The sequence below is a fragment of the Engraulis encrasicolus genome, chromosome 24 (genome assembly GCF_034702125.1).
Source record: "Engraulis encrasicolus isolate BLACKSEA-1 chromosome 24, IST_EnEncr_1.0, whole genome shotgun sequence".
NCBI classification, from domain to species: Eukaryota; Metazoa; Chordata; class Actinopteri; order Clupeiformes; family Engraulidae; genus Engraulis; species Engraulis encrasicolus.
Window position 1 is genome coordinate 25,617,006 of NC_085880.1, and position 20,991 is coordinate 25,637,996.

Consider the following 20,991-nt stretch of genomic DNA (forward strand, 5'->3'; position numbering starts at 1 on the left):
TTCTGCGACAAAGTTTCATAAGTCCATACGGTCTCAGAAAAACAGGAAAAAAATTAAGCATTGCCACTTGCTAAAATAGACACCTTGAAAAACATGCCAGGGTTGTTTAGACAAATGACTGAGCTTTGATTATTTATTTAAAAATGTTTTAATATGGAGAACCAGGCTTGCCTCAGTCACACCATAGGACAAATGTGACATTTGACTCAAAATTAAGTATACTTATTTAAGCTCTGGATTTATTACACATTACTTTTTCACAACAACGACATTAGTTTAATCATTTAAATCATTGACAATTTTGAAAGCATGAATTTACTTAATTTTAAGAGCCTGCGACAGCAAAATTTACACGTCACGTCATCTACCCACATACTACACAAATCGGGAATAGAGATTAACATGTACTACCATGACTACCATGGCTTGAGTTATTTGTGCCACAATAACTACTATAAAATAAAGTACCTTCACTGCAAAAGTAATTGGATGTGATTTATTGAACCATCAAGAGTATTCAGCAAATGCACACTCACAAGCGTGAACAGGGGCACAGAGCCAAATCCTATGCCAATGCACAGGATTTCCCTACATCTCAATTTAAAACCCTCCTCATGGACCCTGCTTAATGCTACTGGGCCCTGGTAACTGAGTACCCTTTGCCTCTCCCTACTATGACGCCTCTAAGCAGTCACACTCATATGCAGGCACGCACACGCACACACGCACGCACGCACGCACACACACACAAGGACACATGGTTACGAACAAAACAATTGCCTAGTTTTATTTTTTAACATAACTTTTCAGTTGCAGCTTCTCAGTCATGTTTTTTTTTTTTGAAGACTTTACAGCCTGGAGAAAAAAAACTCAACACCCAATTGTCTTTAAATTAAAGGAGACATCTCCTTTCATATGATTGATTATTTTCCCAAATTGCTGAAAGTAATCAAACAGGTCAGCCATTTACATTCAATTCATCTTTGCGACCTCAACAACACATTTTAAAACAAAAACATGCAGCTCACCCAAGCACAGCCATCTGGCAAAACTCACACCTTGGTTAAGGACCGAAACTGCAAAGGGGCTGCGTGACTGCTGCTCAACACCTCTCTCAAATATTGACTCCGGATCGCAATGCAGGTTATCAAGTGATGTATTCACCAACCTTTTAAAAATTAAGGCTTCTTTGTAACTTACACTGAATTGATTTAATAATGTCAGTTCAGCACATTTGTACTAGTGTGTTCTATGTACAGATATTTACTTGTGGAACTTGTGGAAAATGAAAAATGCATGCTTTGATTAAAAACAAAACAAAAAACTTCCTGTCACACTGTGTTATGAAAGGACTATGTACATGTTTGCCCTTGCATGGTCATGAACACTAATGAAATAAAAATGTCAGCTAAATGGTAACTAAAGATACTAGATTGTGCAGGGGGGGAAGCGGTTGGTAAGGTGTGCCAAAGTGAAGTTAAGACAGCTAAATTCAGACAATGGCGCAGAAATCCAGATATGACATTCACTAGACACAGGCATTCATCAGTAAAAAGTGCAGCATTAATCCAACACTAAGAGACCAAATACAATCTAAAAGACATTAAATCAACTCTCTATGATGAAATAACACTGCATTTTTTCAAACTTATTTATCAGAAAAAGTGTTTTCCTTATGTTACATTATTCTACTAGAGTAGATTAGGGGGGAGCGGGTGTTTGTATTTAGTACAAAATGAAATGTTGGAGCATGAAACAATGTTCTTTTCAGTTGGTAGGGTGAAAATGTTTTCCTTTTTCATATTTAAAAAGCGTCACTACAGCATTTACAAACTAAAACATTTTCAAACATTTCTACTAAAATGTACCAGTGCAAACCCTGTCTCTTAAAGTGGGACAAAAAAATAACAAACCTCCTCTCTTGCCAGCTGTCAGATTAACATGAAATCATAAACTCAAACAAGCAGGGAAAAACACTTTTTACACTCTCGTCTCTTCTTATTCACTGAAAAGCAATGAGACGGCAAGAAAAAAAACACAAAAAGATGTTCTTTTTCTACAGACATTGTCTGTCAACCAATAAACGTCCATTTTTCCCAATGTATGGCACCAAGTCCCATTTAAAAGCACCCCGAATAGCGAGTCTCTCACAAAATAACATAATTTGCTCGGTTTTACTCTTTTCAAATAAGATGTGGTTGGTGGGCGTAAAACCTCGTTCTCGGCATCATCACATTTCTTCTTCTGAGTGGTCCAGTTTCCGCTAGGGAGTAACTGCCCTTCAGCTAAAGCCCCGGTGATGCTCACTGGGTCTGGTAGCCAGCCATCCCAAAGCTGGGCTGGTTGGGCATCACGGAGCCGGGCTGAGGTTGAGAAGGCTGTCCCCCGAATCCTCCCATCCACGCTGGGGACTGGGACTGTCTGCTAGGGGGGGAAGACATGGGTCTGGGATTTAGGAGAACAGGTCAGAGCTAGAACATGCCAAACATATCCTTTTTATATTGAACTATTCAACTGTGTGTTTACAGTATTGAATTGTGAGGTTGTCACCTTGGCATGTTCTGCGCAGCTGCCAGTATGGAGTCCCTGTAAAGAACATAGCTTTAATACGAAGTAATAATACTTCATAACACACATGGCAAGTAGTAGATGTCTTTCACACAGACAGACAGACAGACACATACATACAGGTACATACTACACACAAATGTAAAATACATACGTACATACATACATTCGTACAAACATACTGTACATACATAAATACATACACATATTAATGTGACAAATACCGGTAAGTATTTCATAGTCTGTTACATTCTCTCTCTCCCTCACTCCTACCATGGGCAGAAAAAGATGCTACTATACTCACTCCATGCCAAAGCCCTGCTGGTTCCACTGGGTCTGTCCATACATGCTGTAGGAGGGCGGCACCTGCTGCCAGCCGTTGGTCATGTACTGGCCATACTGCTGCTGCTGCTGCTGCTGCTGCTGCTGCTGAGGGCTGCTGTACACCTGGTTCCACTGGCCCCACTGCCCGTACTCCATCTAGCATCAACACATTACCAATCAGTGGCGGAACAATTGCACATAGGGACCCAGGGCAAGACACTTATAGGGGCCTCCATACGGCCTGCCCTGGTCACAATAGGAGGGCCCTGGGAGCAGGGGGCAAACACCCTGCTTGCACTCCTTATATCTCCGCCCCTGTTACCAATGATCAACCAACACTTCCCTTGCTTCATTTCAATGCGTTGAAATACTCCACAATATAATCCCCAATATATTCTATTCTTTCCTTGTGGCCTGTAGGGTAAACATTGGCTCACCTGTGGGACACTTTTGCTCATGTCCGGCGCCTCTTTGCCCCAGTAACACTTAACCATGTGCCCCTCGATGGCCGTCCCATTCACTGACACTATGGCGTGGGCAGCGCTCTCGTGGGAAGAAAACCTAATGACGAAAGGTAGAGCAAGTATATCATTGTGCGTACAAGAATGTATGGTCCATCTGATAAATATCTTTTTTTACATTAATTTCATTGGTTTTATCACATTAATGAATTTTCGAGAATTTTATAATGCTTTTGTACATTTCTCTTGAAGTGACAATAAACATTTCATTACAGCAGGGTTGCTACCTTTGCCCGCAAAGGAGACACAGCGTCCTCTAGTGGTACTTTTGCATACTGCATCAAACATGCCATGAAATGGCTAAATCCTTGGTTCACATCATAGTACAAGCTTCCAATAAAATTGACTTTGCAACATTTGGAAGACTTTTCTTTCTTTGGTTTATTCTTCATTCAATACGTGCTCATATTAACTATATATATATATATATATATATATATATATATATATATATATATATAATATATATATATATATATATATATATACAGTTAGGGCCATAAATATTTGGACATCTGCACAATTTTCATGTTTTTGGTGCTGTACACCATCCCAATGGATTTGAAATGAAACAAACGAGATGAACATTAACAGCAGACTTTCAGCTTTAATATAGGGGTGTTTGCGTCCAAATCGAGTGAACTGTGAAGTAATTATGACATTTTCTATCAGTGCCACCCCATTTTTAAGGGACCAAAAGTAATTGGACAGTCTAGTATTTATACATCCAACGTTCAATTTTTAATTATTTGGTTGCAAATACTTTCCAGTCAGTTACAGCCTGTAATTTGCAATCCATAGACATAAATAGACACTGGGGTTTATCCCTGGTGATGCTATGTGAGCTCTCTATTGCAACAGTCTTCAGTTCCTGCTTATTCTTAGGGTATTTTCCCCTCAGTTTTGCCTCCAGCAAGTGAAATGCTTGCTCAACCGTACTCAGGTGAGGTGATTGACTGGGCCATTGAATAATATTCCACTTTTCTGGGGTAGAAATGGCTAGTGGCTTTCAGATGAAGCTTTGGGTCATTGTTCATCTGCACTGTGAAGCATTGTCCAGTGACTCCAGAAGCATTAGGTTTAATATGACGTGATAATATAGCCTGAAAAACAGAATTCATCCTGTGGCTTTTGTCGGTAGTCCTCATCATCAATAAATACAAGGGGATAATCGTATTGACAGATATACATGCCCACAACATGACACTACCACCACCATGATTCACTGATTGGGTGGTATGCTTTGAATCATGAGCAGTTCCTTCCCTTCTCTATACTCATTTCTTCCCATTACCCTTGTACAAGATGATTTTTGTCTCCTCTGTCCATAGGATGTAGCTCAAGACCTATACAGTCTTTTTAAGACGTTGTTTGGCAAAACCAAATCTGGTATTGCTATTTCTGATGCAATCAATAATTTACATCTTTTAGTGAACCCTCTGTATTTCCTATGGTGAAGTGTTCCTCAATGTTCTTGATCTTTTTCTTGATTGTTGCCTTGGACATGTCTCCACCGTTCACCTGGACACTGTTCTACATCTGGCCAACTGTTGGGAGATGGGTTTTTGTTCACCAGATACAGAATATTGTCTGTCATCCACAGCAGTTGTCTTCCATGTCTGCCAGGTAATTTGGTGTTGCTCTGGTATTTCTTTTTTCCAACATTCTGAACTCTTTAATTAATCATATTCAATGTTTCCCCATCTCTCAAATGGGTTTGTTTTGATTTTTTTCCACCTTATGATGGCTTGCATCACTGATGGTGACAGATGGACTTTGGATCTCATGGATTTTCCGCAAAAATATATGGAAATGCAAATGGAACACTTCAAATGAACCCTAAGACCTTGTATTGACATCTTGGTGATGGTGTAGTATGGGAATAACACACATCTGACTGGAAAATAGCTGAGAAGCCTACTGTCCAATTACTTTTGATCCCTTGAAAAGTGGGCAACACACACAAAAAGCGTTGCTATTTCATTCCTGTTTATGCGATATGGATTTTAACACCCTCACATTAACGCTGAGAGTCTACAGTTAATGCACAGCTTGTTTGTTTTATTTCAAATCCATTGTGGTGGGGTATAGGGTGGAAAAGGATGATAATTGTGTTGCTGTCCAAATATTTCTGGCCCTAACTGTATATATATATATATATATATATATATATATATATATATATATATATATATATATATATATATATAATTAACTACATATTTGACAGGTAACTGGTGGTTTACTTATGGCTTTTACATCCATTTTGTAGAGAAGAATAGAGTTGAGTAACTTAATTGATCCCGGGGGGAAATTGCGATGTCAAGTAGCTTTCACAAATACACATAATGCCCACAAGGACATTTCAAGAGACATATAACACAGGTAAATCAGGAAGGGGAAAAAAACCTATTGTGCAAAAACATATTCTGTGAGCAGGTGTAGACAAATGTGCAAAAAACATACTCAGAGTTGAGGTAGGCAAGAGTAACATGACCAGAAATGAGTGTTGAAAGATACATCTATGATCTAGTATTCTGATGTAGAAGTAAGAGGGAAAAAATGACCAAGTTGTTGTGCATTACTACGTAAAGGCCCTGTGTTTTGTCATAGTGATGCAGTACTATTGTCGCTCACTTTTCAATGATTATTACGGCGTTCCACTGATGGAACGGTATGCATGATGGGGCTACAGGTATGAAAACGCGCACCCTTGCCAAGGCCAGATTTATTTGAAACAAACGCTTCGACCTGTGCGGCCATCCTGAGGTTCCCGACTTTCCCGTTTGTTTCAAATTAATCTGGCATTGGCGAGAGTGTGTGGGTTCTTTTATCCCTTGACCAAGCATGCATCCCATAACCTGCACCTTATTAGAATGTCTGGTGTGCGTTGGTCTTACTTTTCAAAAAAAGATTAAAAAAAAAAACAAAAAAAAAAAACACTACACTGCCTTCTCCATTCAAGGACAACTAGCAGGAGTTGCAGCAGACGTGGTATCAGTAGTGTCAACAGAGGGATAATTAGTTTGCTACAAGTTCAAATTCTAGACAATGATCTAGAACAGAATGTGTCCAGTAGACTAGAGAAGTGCCTGCCCCAACAGTTAGCATTCATACTGATCAGATAAGTCTCTCGCCACGAAATGATCATCAAATGTGTCTGCAAATATCTCCCATACATTTCAGGCCAGGAGCTCTAAAACTAACCTGATAAACGAATATCCTTTCTCTGGAAACACGCGGATCTCCATGATCTGTCCAAAGGGTGAAAACGTCTGTCGCATGAGATGTTCTGCAGGTGGGAGGGAAGGCAGAAGTTAAGCCATTTGTTCATAGTCTAAAAACCCGGAGAATGGTCTTGTTTACATGGGACATTCAATTTCACTTTGGAAACCTCATGTAAACTTTATTCCACTACTAATTTCGAAAAACTTTATTCCCCTATCATGTACACGTTAATTACGCTTTAAAAACAATTCCAGTTGTTCCATGAATGCTTTGTGATGACACAACTTGAGGCAACAACTCACAGAGTGGATCTGCCGACGCAGACCCAGTGTGTATCTCCTCTGTCCAATTGAAATGCTTTCTGATCCCCAGATGTTTATTCGGAATTAAATGGAAGTGCTTCATGTAAACTCGACGGAGAATAATTCTAATTCCAAACTATTTCATTCCGAATTATGGAATTCGAAATAAACTTTATAACACGCTCATCTCAACAAAGGCAAAGAGTAACTGGGTGCTCATTCTGAGAGAAATATTTTTAAAAAATTCAACTAGCAGTGCTGTGCTGTCCTTTCCACTTTATTTTGAATTATGAATTCAGAGATAATGTACACCTAGACAATGGCTAGTCCACATAACAGAGGGAAGAAGAGTCCAGTGTACCTGAGAGGTTGGACTGGATCCCCCCACAGTACACGGTGCAGTTCTGAGGACTCGACTGGTTCACCACATCTTCAAATCTCAGATGTTTCGAGTTACCTGCAATTTCAGACAGCCCACTTGAATAGATGCATTCAATTCAGTAAGATTGGAATAGATTAGAATAGGTTTTGTGTAAGCTTGTTATCAGTGAACACCCCACGACAATTCAGTGACTTGCACATCTTCCACGTCATTACAACGATGCATAATTGATCATAACAAAATAAAAAATAAACCTTTCTACACAGATTCAATGTTGTGAGTGATTGGCTTGCCAGATCCTGCTGATCCAGGATTTTCCCCTATGGTGCAACGCTAAACCAACCTGCCAGTCAAACTTTCTGCCACAAGGGTGCATCTCTACTTCTAAGCTGCTGACAGCTATTCCAGAAGGTACCCTGGAAGGCTGACATTGCAAACTTCGGCTGCTTGTTTGAGGAAAGAAAAGTGAGCTTCTACAGTGATGTAAACTCTGCTTTGTGTTATTATAGAAATTCTGTCTCGCTTCTCTCACAACTTCTAAGTGCTTTGAGGAATTTATCAATGCAACTTACGTCTAATACTATTGTTATGATCACTTGACCGTCCCACAGCACTTTATTTGAATTTGTATAGAAGGCTTGCTTATACTTCCAATGCCATGGTTGACTTGGATTATCAGATTCCCACAGACTCTGTTTGCCCCTGAGTGAAATGGTAAGACTGGAATTCAAACACACGCTCAGTTCACACATTGATTTGTTTTCTGATTCTGCCATGGCTTCCGAAGCCCAGTCAGACCCCTCTGTAAGAAATGTAGTGATGATGGAGTGATGGGCTTGTGGATTAATGATGTCCACTTACTCTCTGGAACGTTCTTGGGGGCTGGAGGCTTCCGAGTGGCCCAGTTGGTTCTGATCTGTCGGCCGCCCAGCCACTGGCCACCCATGTGCACGATGGCATTCTCCGCATCCTAAGACCAACGGAAAGAAAGCACAGCCTCATGACTGGGCTCTGAACACAGTGCCCAAATGCAAGATGAACTACCAGACTAGCTAATTTATCATTATTATTATTATTATTATTCTGCAATTCCTCTATGATGAGATACTTAGCAATTAAAGTCTATTCAACAATCTATGCAGTGTGAACTACAACACATTCTAATCATTTGTCTATTAAGACCACTTGTCAAGTTCTGAAACCTACATAAAGAGATATCTAATCTCTTGAAAACCTATGAGCATACTTTCCATTAGAGTGAAGCCGTGTTGGCACTGGGGCTATAACATCTAAAAAAGCCTATTATATATACCGGTATGTATTTTCATTTTTTCTTTACAGTAAAATGATGTAAGTAAGTAAGAGAATGAACATAAATAGGAATAACCTTGACTCTGTGTTGCTGCTCTGGAGCCTTACCAGTTTGTTATAGAAGGACACAAATCCATACCCCTTTGATTTCCCTGTCGTGATATCCTTCACCACACGCGCATCCCTGCAGGAACAGGACATAGGAGAGTCAGAGGGGACAGGACACTCACATCATCAGCTATCAGCATAAGATTTAAAGAAACAAAAAATAAATAAGGAACCACACCCACACACACACACACACAGGCTGCACTGAGAATCACTCCATTGGCCGAAATGCTTAGCCAGCTAAAGCTAGAGTTTCCATCCTATTCTCCCTGAACTCTGATGCAAGGCTTTTCATTTGAAAAGAACAGAAAAAAACAACACAAAAAAACCCCAAACAAAAGTATGTACACATGCAACCTATGCGACTGATTCCTCTTTCTTGAATTTTTAACAGTATTTACATGTTCTTATATTCAATACTTCCAGCTTTTAATAACCCTTACAACATTAAGCCTTTGAAATCAAACATGTCATTTCTATTTTTATTTACTACTAGTATACCATGCATTTCTACATTTTTGCTGACGTTTCTCAGCCTACCAGCAGAATACATAACATTATATGCATATGTCTATTATATAATAGAAAAATATCAAAGAGAAAAAAAGGAATTAAACGGCATACATGGCCTGTTATTAGATTTCTTTATTTTTCCTGGTCAATTCGTTACCACCAATATGGAGTTTGGGAAGCTGCAAATTTCGAAAAATTGACATTTTCAGAATGTTTGGAGAGTCAAAAAACTAGAATCAACATCATCTACAGTAGGCAAAACCATCATTAAATAACATTTCTCTTTTTGTAAAGCACAAGTATACTTGGATCTGGTTAAAAAAATTCTACACTACGCAAATGGTTAATAACAATATTACTGCAGTGTATATACACTATATATATAAATATAAGAAGAATGAGAATAAAATGGAATAATAAAAGAAAAAACTACATCTGAGTTTTCCAGTGTGCACAGTTCCTTTTGCTGTTAGCCTTCAAGATCCTGTCCCAATCCTATGAGCATTCTGTAAAATAACCAGAGCGCTATTACTGAGCTGACACTTAACAGCAAGTGACGGGCAACCTAGAATCATTGCTTTACTATCCAGTGCCACATATTTCAAATGACCTGGTTTTACCTGTCCGATTCAGCTAGGTGACTGCCTGATCAACTGGTTGAACTAGCCAGATAGAACCAGGGCATTTGGAATATGTGGCACTGGATTATAACTCTTGAATCCAGATTGCCCATCACTACTTACAGCTGTGGGCACTGACAAGTTGTTCAGCTTGCACGTACAGTCACATTAAAAAAAGCACATCTGCCTTCAGCAACGTTAAATAACATTTAAATAAATACTTACCATTCTCTAAAAGTGTCAACACAGCATGAAGGGAAGGACTACACAAACAATATTTAGCATTACAGTGCTTTGATATGTACTATACTGTATGTAATTACACTTGGTTGGGTATGAGTGACCCAAATAATGGAGTTTAAATCCTACAAGGTGCTTTACACAAGACTGTGCACTGTCAGTGTGTGTCTGAATTATTTGCAAGTTAAGGGCCATTCCCTCAGGGTCACAATAGACACCATGACCGTTTGGAGTTGTAAAATCACAAAACACAGACATATGCTGTCTCAGGCTACAGCATGGAGCCTATGATAAGTAATACGTGTGCTGTTATACTAGAAGGTCAAATATTGAATAGCTCAGTACAAAGAAGATGATATCCTTATAAAGGTTAGGTAGTAGTCTGGCAATAGAGCAAGTCTGACATTAAAATGAAGTTGAGAGTGCACTTAACTTCCAAATACTAGAAAACTTCCCATATTTCAGGTGCTAACGAGGTTCTTTTAAGTGACCTTGTTTTTACCTCAGCAACACTTGAGCTCTGAAGCAGAGGCCTTCTGAGAGGTGGAGTGTAAAACTTACGAGATTTTTCCAAACGGTGCAAAAGCGGCTTTGATGTCTTCAGTGGTTATCTCTGGACTCAAATCACCCACAAAGACATGGAAGTGATCTAAAATGAAAGAACACATGCTAGTGAATGTTGACAAATATGAAAGACATAGACAGTCAAAACACAGAAAATACTGCTCTTTTGTTTGTTTATTGATTCTCACACTTGTTTGGGTCAGGGGCACAACAGTTTCCATCGACTGCCTCTTTATCACACCGCAAATGACTGAAATGTGTAACTGTGTGTCCCACACATTAAGACCGGATAATTCAGTACTAAAAGTCACGGAAACAATCAACAAAGGGACAAAATAACGTAGTAGTATTGCACTGTAACAAACTTTTCGTTGTCCCCTGGCAATAAGCAGTGGACCCCCAGGAGTTCCCGGACCCCAAGTTTGGAGAACCACCGTTGTAATTGACAACACTGTTACTTACTGGATGTATCTTTCTTTTGGCTGCTTGGTGTTGTGGCCCAATTCACCTTCACCTCCTATAAAGAAAACACATCAGTGCAAAACATCAACATAACATTTAAGCAACCACTTTAACCCCTTCATGCAGAGCATATTATAAAGCTTGGTGTTGTGGTAAAGGTAATGACCAAATCATAATCTGTTACATAAGACTCTTGGTAATGTCATAGCAATGTTGTTATGATGTAGTTCAGTTTTTTGTTTATCGCCTGCAATACCACCTCAGTATTTCCCGCAGAATATTTGTTAGTCAAGGTGGTGGGGGTAAATCAGTGTCAGAGACATGCGACTATCATTGTCGAAAAGGCCATGTTGTGCAGCTTCGTATGAAATGCAATATGAAAACCTCAAAAAATAAGCTTGTGTACATTTTTGGTACAGCAATTTTAGAAGGTACGTTCAAAATGTCTTTAAAATCTTTCTGGGGACCTAGTTAAGGTGTTAGGTGGTTGCTGTCAAGGTGGGCGCCTTAACTCTAAAGAGCTGGTGGAAATTCTGCATCTGAACTAAAATATGGCCTAGCTTTCAGTTCACTTGCTAATGCCTGCCTCCCAAGCTGGAGGTTTGCTTAAGGATTGTGGGTTCAAGCCCCGGAGGGCAAACTGCGCAGGATGACCTCGGATGTTCACAGATAATGTGTTAGCCATGTATTGCTGTACGTAGCACATTATGCAGCGTTAATTGAACATGTAGGGACTAGGACCAACACTGCAGGTGTTAAATTCAACTCTCTAGGTTAAATTAACCTTTGATTTATTTTGCTGCTGTGCGTACCTTCCCAAGGATCTTGCGGCCGTTCATCGCTGCTAATGCAGCAGCAGCGTCCCTGTGTTCAAAGAACTCCACAAAGCAATACGGGTCGTTGCTTGTATGCTGCAACAGACATGCAAATACGGCACATGGAAGTCAACACAAGGGTATAGGTTCATGCCAGTGGAGAAAGCACAGTAAGTGTGACGTACACTTACCCAACAACTACTAGAAAGACTCTTTAAAGGAATACAAATACAAGAACCAACACCACTACTGTGCTTGCAAACCATATCCATTTAAACTTACAAACTCACAAATTATGTTGAATGAAACAGACCAGTCAACAAACTGCCCTTCAATATACAATACACAGGATGAGGATACTGGCAAACATAACAAACAACAAATTCAAGCTAAAACTCTGAGATGAAAATATTAAGAAAAATGTCAACTTAGTTACCTCTGTTATCATTTTGCAGCTCTTACAGGGTCCGATCTGGGTAAACAACTGAAGAATCAAGTTCTCCGTAACATCTCTTGACAGGTTGCCAACATATCTTCACATGAAATGAAAAAAACAACAACAACCATGTAAGCTTCAAATGATAAAATAAGCAAGTGTTAGTGACTATGCATGGGCTATCCACTACTTGTACGAAACTACGGTGCATTTAGACAGGGTTCGGTGTAAGTAAACAACCGAAATTCTCTGTGACATCTCTTGACAGGGTTACAACAGATCTTTTTAAAAGCAATATATCAACTTCAAGTAATAAAATAAGCTATTGTTAGTGGCTGAGTCTGGACTATGCATTGTTTGTAAGAAACTACCATTACTAATATAATGCTGTCATTATATGAACTATGTGTGGATTCTCATTGGGGTGACACTAAGGTAATAATACACATGGCAACTGTACTATGTTGGCAGGCAATATCATGATAGTCTCTGACGACTTTTCTGATGGTGTAGTTTCTTCTGATGGAAGAAAAAAGTTGTCTATAGTTATTAATAGTCCAAACAACATCGTATACTGTAGAGAATCATTGCCTAAGTGTGACTGGTAATTACAACTGGAGCTTGCAGAAAAGACTGTTGTTGTTGTCCCCAGCATGACATCTGAGACCATTATAGTTAGCTTAGCTAGTGACCATCTTCTGCCAGTTGTCAGTCACTCACCATCCAACTCAAAGTGCACCATCGTACATCACCACAGTTGGGGGACTAATCAAGGTGGTGATGATATTTTGTTAGCATGTCTTAAGAATAATCCATGTTGCTCAGAATAAGGAGGAACTTCTAGTCTAGGCATGACATTTAGCAGCATCTCTAGCTGGGCTGCTAACGTTCCCAATAAAGCAAGTGGGCTGTCAGTGTCAAGAGGACCATCATAAAAGTGTCGGGGGATAATGTTGCACGGTGTGTGGTGTCAAGTCGACAGCCAACTAAACGGACTATAGCTACTTTACTTCACCTGTTAGGAGTATTATACCAGATTGGCAGAACTTAACTACATGGCTTTATAAAAGAAATAGCACGCTAATGTCATTCTGTATTCTGACTAACTGGATAGGCTAACTCATGTTTTCTTAGCCGCTGCCCCCATGTCATCTTGATTTGTATGTCACTACAAGACAGCTCCGAACTGTACAGCTGTGTTTATACATAGTATAATATGCTAACTGTTTAATGTCGATTGCTTGTATGTTGACATCATCAGAGTACAACACAGACAGCTAATGTTAGCTGGTCAGCTAATGAGCCCCTGTGCTCCGATGGCTACTCAGGGACCTCGACTTTGCTTTAACTGTCCCTGTTTGCCCTGTGTGCTACTTACAGTGTTTTGGGGAGGCCTTCGTCTTCCATGCTCAGATACCGATAGGTGTGTTATTACAAACTGTTATTACGTGTTAGTCTTTAGTTATTACCAACAATAGTCTTATATTTCACTAAGGTAACGTAGCCCCTTCATGCAGAAAATGGCGGAAACCGGCAAGTCAGGAAACCCAATCAGCACATGCGCAGAACTACGTTTGGAAGAAAAATAATTACAATGTAACAGTGCTCCTGTTAGAGTGGTCTATGAAAATTGCTACTGTAACAATCTGTTGTTTTACAGTCTCAAAGCGTCTTCTAGTTTAGGCAGCTGAATGTTATAAAGAATAGATATATAGCCTAAATGACAGGGAGCCCCTCGTGAAATACATCAATACAGCATATCATATTCAATCAAGGGGGGAAACTGTTAACTATCCCATTTTAGCTTTGATTTCGAAGAACGTCATCCGAGACAAGAATGACACAACACCCGGCACGTGCAGACACCAGGCATCTGTCAGGAAGCCGGAAATATTGTCAGGTTGGATTGGAATAACAGCAGTGATATGCATGCATCCATGTCAGTGAGTGTAGCCTAATTAGTGCCTGTGTGAGATGTGCCATTCAGTTCCTTTGCCCATGTTCGCCCAAATTCAAGTACACATCACATAAAGTTGAAAATGTGCATCACTCTCATCAAGGGGTACGTCCACACTTCACAAGTTCATAAAGGAATCTCCATCTTATTGACCAGAGACTCTCTTTACAATGCAAATTCCCTGCCGATGAACCAAAGGTTTGCTGATATTTTGACATCTTATCAATATTAGAGCCTGTGCTACGGCAACACTGGAGAACACGCCTCTAGAACTTTCCCCTCCTCGCCAACTACTTCTCTCATAAGTATCTATCATCGTCGAGTTCATTCTGGAAGGACAACCCCTCGACTGTACGTCACTGAATCGATTCCTTAAAACATCCGAGAAGTCATGGCAATGGCTCAGTATTCAAGACCGAGGATTTCCCAGAGCATGAAGACGCAGTCTCCAATGGTTGCGATGGCCACAAACGACCCTCTCCCTCCGGGTTGGGAAATAAAAATTGATCCACAGACTGGATGGCCATTTTTCGTGGATCACAATAATCGGATAACCACATGGAATGATCCAAGACATGATGGCAAAAAGGTAAGAGGTTTCCTCTTCTAAACAAACCACCAGCAACCAGTTAATTGAGCTCCAAGTTTTTTCGCTATGAAAGTATGGGGGTCTATTTGTGGTATTTGGTCGCTTAAGGCTTGTCAAGTTATTTTGGCAGGTTGCGTTATAATTAGACATGGTTTGGTGCGTTCATTAACCTTGCATGAGTCATAGACTATCCATTTGGTGTTCTCTGGTTTTAGCTGTTTATACAATATATTTGATGAATTGGAGTAATTACTGCGTAATACCAACGAGGTAAACCAACCATGAGACAAACCAGTTGCGACGATGGTCGCAACCCACAGTGATTCATCATGTCCTTAAATAGTACAGGACTAGCTCACCATTGTGACAGGAACAAGTAAGCCCACCACCACCAACCTGTAATGTTTCTGTTAAATGACCCAAGCTCGAATGCTTTCTGCATGACGCACTGCAGTTATTTGCCAAGTCGTGCGTTTTAAATGATTGTCTACTCTTATTGCGTTTAAACCACTTTGTGTTGCCAATGCGTTTGACCACGGTGACCGCAGGGTGTACGATGTGGTATCTCGTGCTCGAAAGTTTCCCATACAAGGGGTTTGAGGCGGATCCTCTATCTCCCGTTAACTTCCAGTAACTCCTATGCGCACAGATAAGCGCAATCTGTATTCAGTGTCGCTCAAATCTGATTATTTTTTTTTGAAAAAAGGTAGGCTCCGGTTGCTCCGACATGCGCAAGCACATGTGAGTTTCTTCACCGCAATATTTATTGAGCCCTCTTCGGTGCCTGTCCGAAGTTAGCGTCCTGAAGAATCTGCTGGAAAGACGCAGCTGCCAGGGGATAAAATGGGTGCAACGACGCTGGAGTTGCCTCAGTGCTAAAATGGCAGAGGACACAAGGGTTGTCCACCCATGTTTAAGAGTTATATTTTCCAATAAAAATTATTTACACATATTTGAAAGCGGTGATATACAGGTCATATACTGTCTAGGCCTACAGAGTGAATTTGCTGGCAAATGGGGTCAAACAGCTGAGACTTTCTAGAGTTAGGCTACCCTGAAACAACATAAATCCTTTTTCATTTGTTAAAAAAGTAATGTGATGAAGTTGTCCCACCAGTTCAAAATGTGTGTCCCTAAAAATGCACCACTTATGGTAAAGAACTATGTAAAGAAAACAATGATATCCCGAGTGTTTATATTCTCACATTGGCCTGATACTATTATGCATATCCCATCTTACCTCCCTCCCTCATCATCATCATCATCATCATCATCATCATCATCATCATCATGGCTATTTCTTTGGGGGTAGTCTAATGTGGGAGGTGTGACTTTTGACATGAGCCAGGGACATTTCTCAGAACGTGCAGGGCTCCTGCACATTCCTTGACTGCCTATGACATCAGCCAATGATGTAAGCCTCCCTACTGTACATGGAAGGCAAAAAGAAACAGTGTGTCAGAAACAGTATTAAAGCACAATCAAATAGCCTACTTTGTCATTGTGCTAACTCAATAGTCAGCATCAGTTATATGTTTCCATTGACAGCCAATCCATTGAAGTTGAATTTAGTTTGACATTTGTACAGTGTCTCAAGGAATATATTGTCAGTTGATTGGTGGGTTGTGAGGATTAGTTGTTTTTCATTGCAGCAAGCCTAATTGTAATTGGAGCGGCAGTGGAAATGGCAGACAACTGGCGCTTTAACAATAATTTTTATGTGCAAATTTCATTACATTATACTATTTAAAGATTGGCATGTCTCACTTTTTTACTCTAGGCTACCCAGTTCAGCTCAACATCCTCAAACGGGCAGTGATAAGTGCCACTGTACCAATAATGTTAAAATATGAACATTTATTAGGCCTATATGATGCATTGTTGACACCTCCTGTCTCACTTTTACCTGGCCCGTGGACGCCCCCGGGGGTTGGGCCAGATATTGCAGTCTGGCTGTTTGTCTGGCTGTTTGTGTGTCCACCTGCATTGTTTAGGTCACCTAAGGGTGGCGCCAATCACACATTCCATGCATCAGACGTTGACAAGGGGGCAGGCCAGATTGCCATGGGTGATTGATGTGTTATTCTCTACTTTATCCAGTTTAGCCCAACGTCCTCAAACGGGCCCTTCGCACCTGCCATGGAGCCGTCCTCCTCGCCCCTGCAGGATAATCAGAGGAGCTTCGTCAGGGAGATGAAGCTCCCTCTCCTTCGGCCGGGATACGTCCCCATCCCCGTGCACCATGACAACATGGAGCTGCGTGCTCAGCCAGCTTGCTTCTCCTACGCCCAGCCAGCCTCCCTACAGAACCTCAGATCCGAGGGCCGCACGCCCTCCCCATCGCCCTCCCCCACGCCCACAGCTCTGCACAGTCGGGCACGCTCGCCCGTGCACATCAACTCCCATGAGAGCCCCCACTCCGACGCCCACTGCATGTCTTGTTCACCCGTTTCACTCGGACCAGAGGTGAGATCTTGTAGCCTGGGACGCCAAGTGAGTTTGTCTCGTTTGCTAGGTTGAAATGAGATGAGAAAGATTAGAAAGTTACTCTCTAGCCTCTAATTTCTGTTTATAAAACACAGAGTACATTTTAAATATGTAATATGAAAATGAAAAAAAATCCTCGTCCTTTGCTTTTGTCAAACATATTCATCAATAAGGGAGTCTTGCGATATTTACAACGTATTTCATGTCAGACTTTTGGTCCTTCCAGTAATGGATTGTTTTTCTTTTCTCCCATCTCAGGGAATGAGTCCACACACTATGCCTCTCCAGCCACCGCGGCCCAGTAGCACCTCAGGTCTGCAGGCCGGCTACATTCCCATTCCAGTCATACACGAGGGGGCCAGATGCGCTACGCCGCCCCAGATGAACCCCACTTTCCACTCGCAGTACTTCCCCCCAGCACACACAGACTACCAGCCCTCTGCCTTCCACGGCCGACAGCCCGACGAGTGGGGAAGCATGCCCCATGGCGGACCCATGTCAGCGGTGCCACGTGATAACCGAATACATCGTGACAGCGCTGTCCCTATCCAAAAAGTCCCTATTAAACAAGGCTGTGAGCTGCCACCGCACCTCAGGGCCCAGTCACCTGTCAGGTCGCAGGTCATGGGGGAGAGACCACAGGTAAAGATCCCTTCACACTGTGGCAATTTGACTTAATACTACTACTACTACTACTACTACTACTACTACTACTACTACTACTAATAATAATAATAATAATAATAATAAGAAGAAGAAGAAGAATATTTATTGTTTAAAGTGCAATATCACTATACAACATGATCTCAAAACACTCCAAAAAGTGGAAATAATAATGATAGGTAAAGTTACAGTTAAAATTAGATATTAATTATTAATTAATTCATTCTTGAACATTTGATTTTCTCAAGGCCTTCTTTTAAGGCCCATTGTGATTGGTATGAGAGAGTAGACAGGAAGTGCACGGGAGAGAGAGATAGGGTAGGGTTGGGAAATGACCTGTAGTGGACTCGCAACTGGTTCCCCATGGGGCATGTAGCTCATACATGATGATGTTCTCGTGGAGCATTGATCCCTTGTTAAATTTTGTTTAAATGTTTAAAAATGGTGTACCTTGTCAGCTGAACAGTTATACACGACATACAGTATAACAGTAGGCTGCTATGGCTTGTAATAGACATCTTTCTTTTTGTTTAGGTCCAGCCTCACATTGCACAGAGAGACACTGCACCGAAACTGGATAGGGAAATCCCTATTCCCGTCAGCCACACCATGCAGAGCGAAGATGTCCACAGACCCACAGCTAGCGTCCCACAACCACAGTATCAGCCACAGTCAGCACCACCACCCCAGCAAGTGCATCAGCCGCCCTCACCGCAAACATATCAGCCACAGCAACAACCGCAGCAAGTCATCTATCCACCCCCGCAAGCGTTTCAGACACATCCCCGGCAACAGCCAACCGAGCAAGCATACCAACAGCAGCAACAACCACAATCACCACAGCAAGCGTTCCCACCACCACCACCACCAGAGCAACTGTATCAGCAAGCACCCCCACCTCCCCCACAGCCCCAGCCCCAACCCCAACCCCAACAGCAGCCGAAAGAGACTTCAAACATCACCATTCAGATCCCAGACAAGTCGGAACGCCAGGAGCCCATTCCTGCACCCGCACCCACACCCCCTCCTCCTCCGCCACCACCACCATCAGTGCAGGCAGAGGAGTTGCCAGCAAGAGAAGCACCCGAGGCCGCCTCAGCTGAGCTGCCGCCGCCCCCACCCCCCTCCCACCCCGGCCTGATGAAGGTGCAGAGGATTGTGGAGCGGGTGGACAAACTGGAAGAGGAGGTGAAGCTCTTCAACGGGAAAAAGAGCGACAAGAGGTATCTGCTGCTGGAGGAGCTGTTGACCAAAGAGCTGCTGGCCCTGGACTCGGTGGACCCAGAGGGGCGGCCCGACGTGCGGCAGGCCAGACGAGACGGCGTGCGCAAAGTCCAGACCATCCTGGACTACCTGGAGACGTATGGCGAGCAACAGCTACCCCCACCTCCACCGCCTGTGGCCGACGTTCAGGCCGTGCCTTCAGGTGAGGGCTTTGGGGGTGGAGCTGCCAATGCAGAGCAGAAAGCTGATGCCAGTGCAACGAGCCAGGGGGAGGTGGAAATGGCTAAGGAGACGTCGTAAAAGGAACTGTGAAGCCAAAGAGACTGAACTGTCAGTTGCCAAATGAAAAAAAGAGATTGTTGGAATTGTTAACGTCTGGTCCACTTATTTTTCTGCTTTTTTCACCTTCTCACCTGCCATCTCACCCTGCTATCTTCCGCTGCTGAGATTAAGTTGCATGCTTACAGTATAAGTTATTGAATGTTTTTTTTCTGCTCGCCGACATTTTCATGCGATTGGTTGCTCAGTGTGATTTTTTTGTGTTTTTTGATGTAAAGCAGTTGTTGTTGCCTTTTCACCAAGCTAATTACTGTAGCAGGAGGACCATAGTGGTGACAGCTACACAGTAAAAAACGCAGTGTAAATTTAGCACTTACAGAGTCAATTTAACATTCTTGAGTGTATTTGGTCCCAGAGTACTCTCTGAGTGTCGAATTAACACTGCCTGTTTTTATTGAGTATGTTCAGAAATAAGACTGAATCAAAGAGGCCTTCATCCTAAAGAAAGTAATTGTTTATTACGATAAAGTTTGCCCTTTGTCCTTTAGTACTGTATGAAGGAGTGGTGGACGAAGTTAAGTTGAAGTTAAAACGCGCGCCCGAATGGTTTCGCTTTTATTTGTTATTTTAATTTGTTTTATTTTTTATTTTTTTTGAAAGGGCTAATGGCTAAGTAAATGTCAAATGTTAGCCTGCACTGAATCTCAAAGAAGTTCTTGGAAAGAGTTCTTGAAAAAAGTTCTTCAAATTTTCTAGTCAATCACCATCACTTTATCACTGGTAGATATAATGCAAGCATACTGTATTGTGTTATGAGCACAATGATAATCTTGATATATTTGTTTGGGAATTGTGTTCATGTGAAAATTATCATACAAAAGTCGTATAACTGTGCTGATATCAGGTCACCTCTGTTTTTACTGCTTCCCCCCTATGCCTGTGTTTGTGATGGCACTCGTATCACCATAGTATTGTAATAATACGTTTACAGATGGATATTACTGTCAATTATATTCGTATTAATGATTATATATTTTTACTTAATATTTTTGTGCCAAAGTTTTTACAATGTGAAGATCTATTGTAAAAGCAGTGAGTCCATGATGTCAGATAACTTATGAGTGAGAGAAATGCACACGCACAGTAACAGAAAAAAATATAATTGTTTATGTGATTTTACAAATCCATCGCACTGCCACTGGTCAACACATGCCACATTGTCTGCATCCGCTGTCAGTGGCTACAGTGTAGCAACAAGGGAATGCATTGGTTGCAATGTCTCTGTGAAATTGTGCACACTATTCATCACAGCTTAAAATGTTGTAATTTGTCGCAGTGTTGGCATCCTAAAGGTCATAGCTGCATGGCTGTGAATAAAAATCTACCTGAAAATGCTGA

General features: G+C 41.4%; 2 protein-coding genes across 5 annotated transcripts; one reads left to right on the forward strand and one right to left on the reverse strand.

Annotated features, from left to right (window-relative positions):
- Window positions 1–482: 482 nt before the first annotated feature.
- Window positions 483–13,931, reverse strand: tial1 (TIA1 cytotoxic granule-associated RNA binding protein-like 1). 3 transcript variants are annotated; one of them, XM_063191854.1, is made up of 13 exons: window positions 13,773–13,931; window positions 12,395–12,491; window positions 11,956–12,054; window positions 11,144–11,198; window positions 10,679–10,766; window positions 8,745–8,820; window positions 8,187–8,295; window positions 7,305–7,400; window positions 6,621–6,705; window positions 3,330–3,453; window positions 2,873–3,048; window positions 2,551–2,586; window positions 483–2,421 (listed from the first exon to the last, which is right to left on the reverse strand). In XM_063191854.1, the coding sequence occupies exons 1-13, from the start codon at window positions 13,799–13,801 to the stop codon at window positions 2,304–2,306; spliced, it is 1,188 nt and encodes a 395-aa protein (XP_063047924.1). In that variant the 5' UTR covers window positions 13,802–13,931; the 3' UTR covers window positions 483–2,303. The 3 variants fall into 3 exon arrangements, with proteins under 3 accessions (XP_063047924.1, XP_063047923.1, XP_063047922.1); XM_063191853.1 differs by having other exon boundaries at window positions 483–2,424; XM_063191852.1 differs by having other exon boundaries at window positions 483–2,445.
- A 770-nt stretch (window positions 13,932–14,701) lies between these two features.
- On the forward strand, window positions 14,702–20,991 carry bag3 (BCL2 associated athanogene 3). 2 transcript variants are annotated; one of them, XM_063191922.1, is made up of 4 exons: window positions 14,702–14,940; window positions 17,041–17,433; window positions 17,686–18,069; window positions 18,625–20,991. In XM_063191922.1, the coding sequence occupies exons 1-4, from the start codon at window positions 14,743–14,745 to the stop codon at window positions 19,612–19,614; spliced, it is 1,965 nt and encodes a 654-aa protein (XP_063047992.1). In that variant the 5' UTR covers window positions 14,702–14,742; the 3' UTR covers window positions 19,615–20,991. The 2 variants fall into 2 exon arrangements, with proteins under 2 accessions (XP_063047992.1, XP_063047993.1); XM_063191923.1 differs by having other exon boundaries at window positions 14,704–14,940; window positions 17,041–17,406.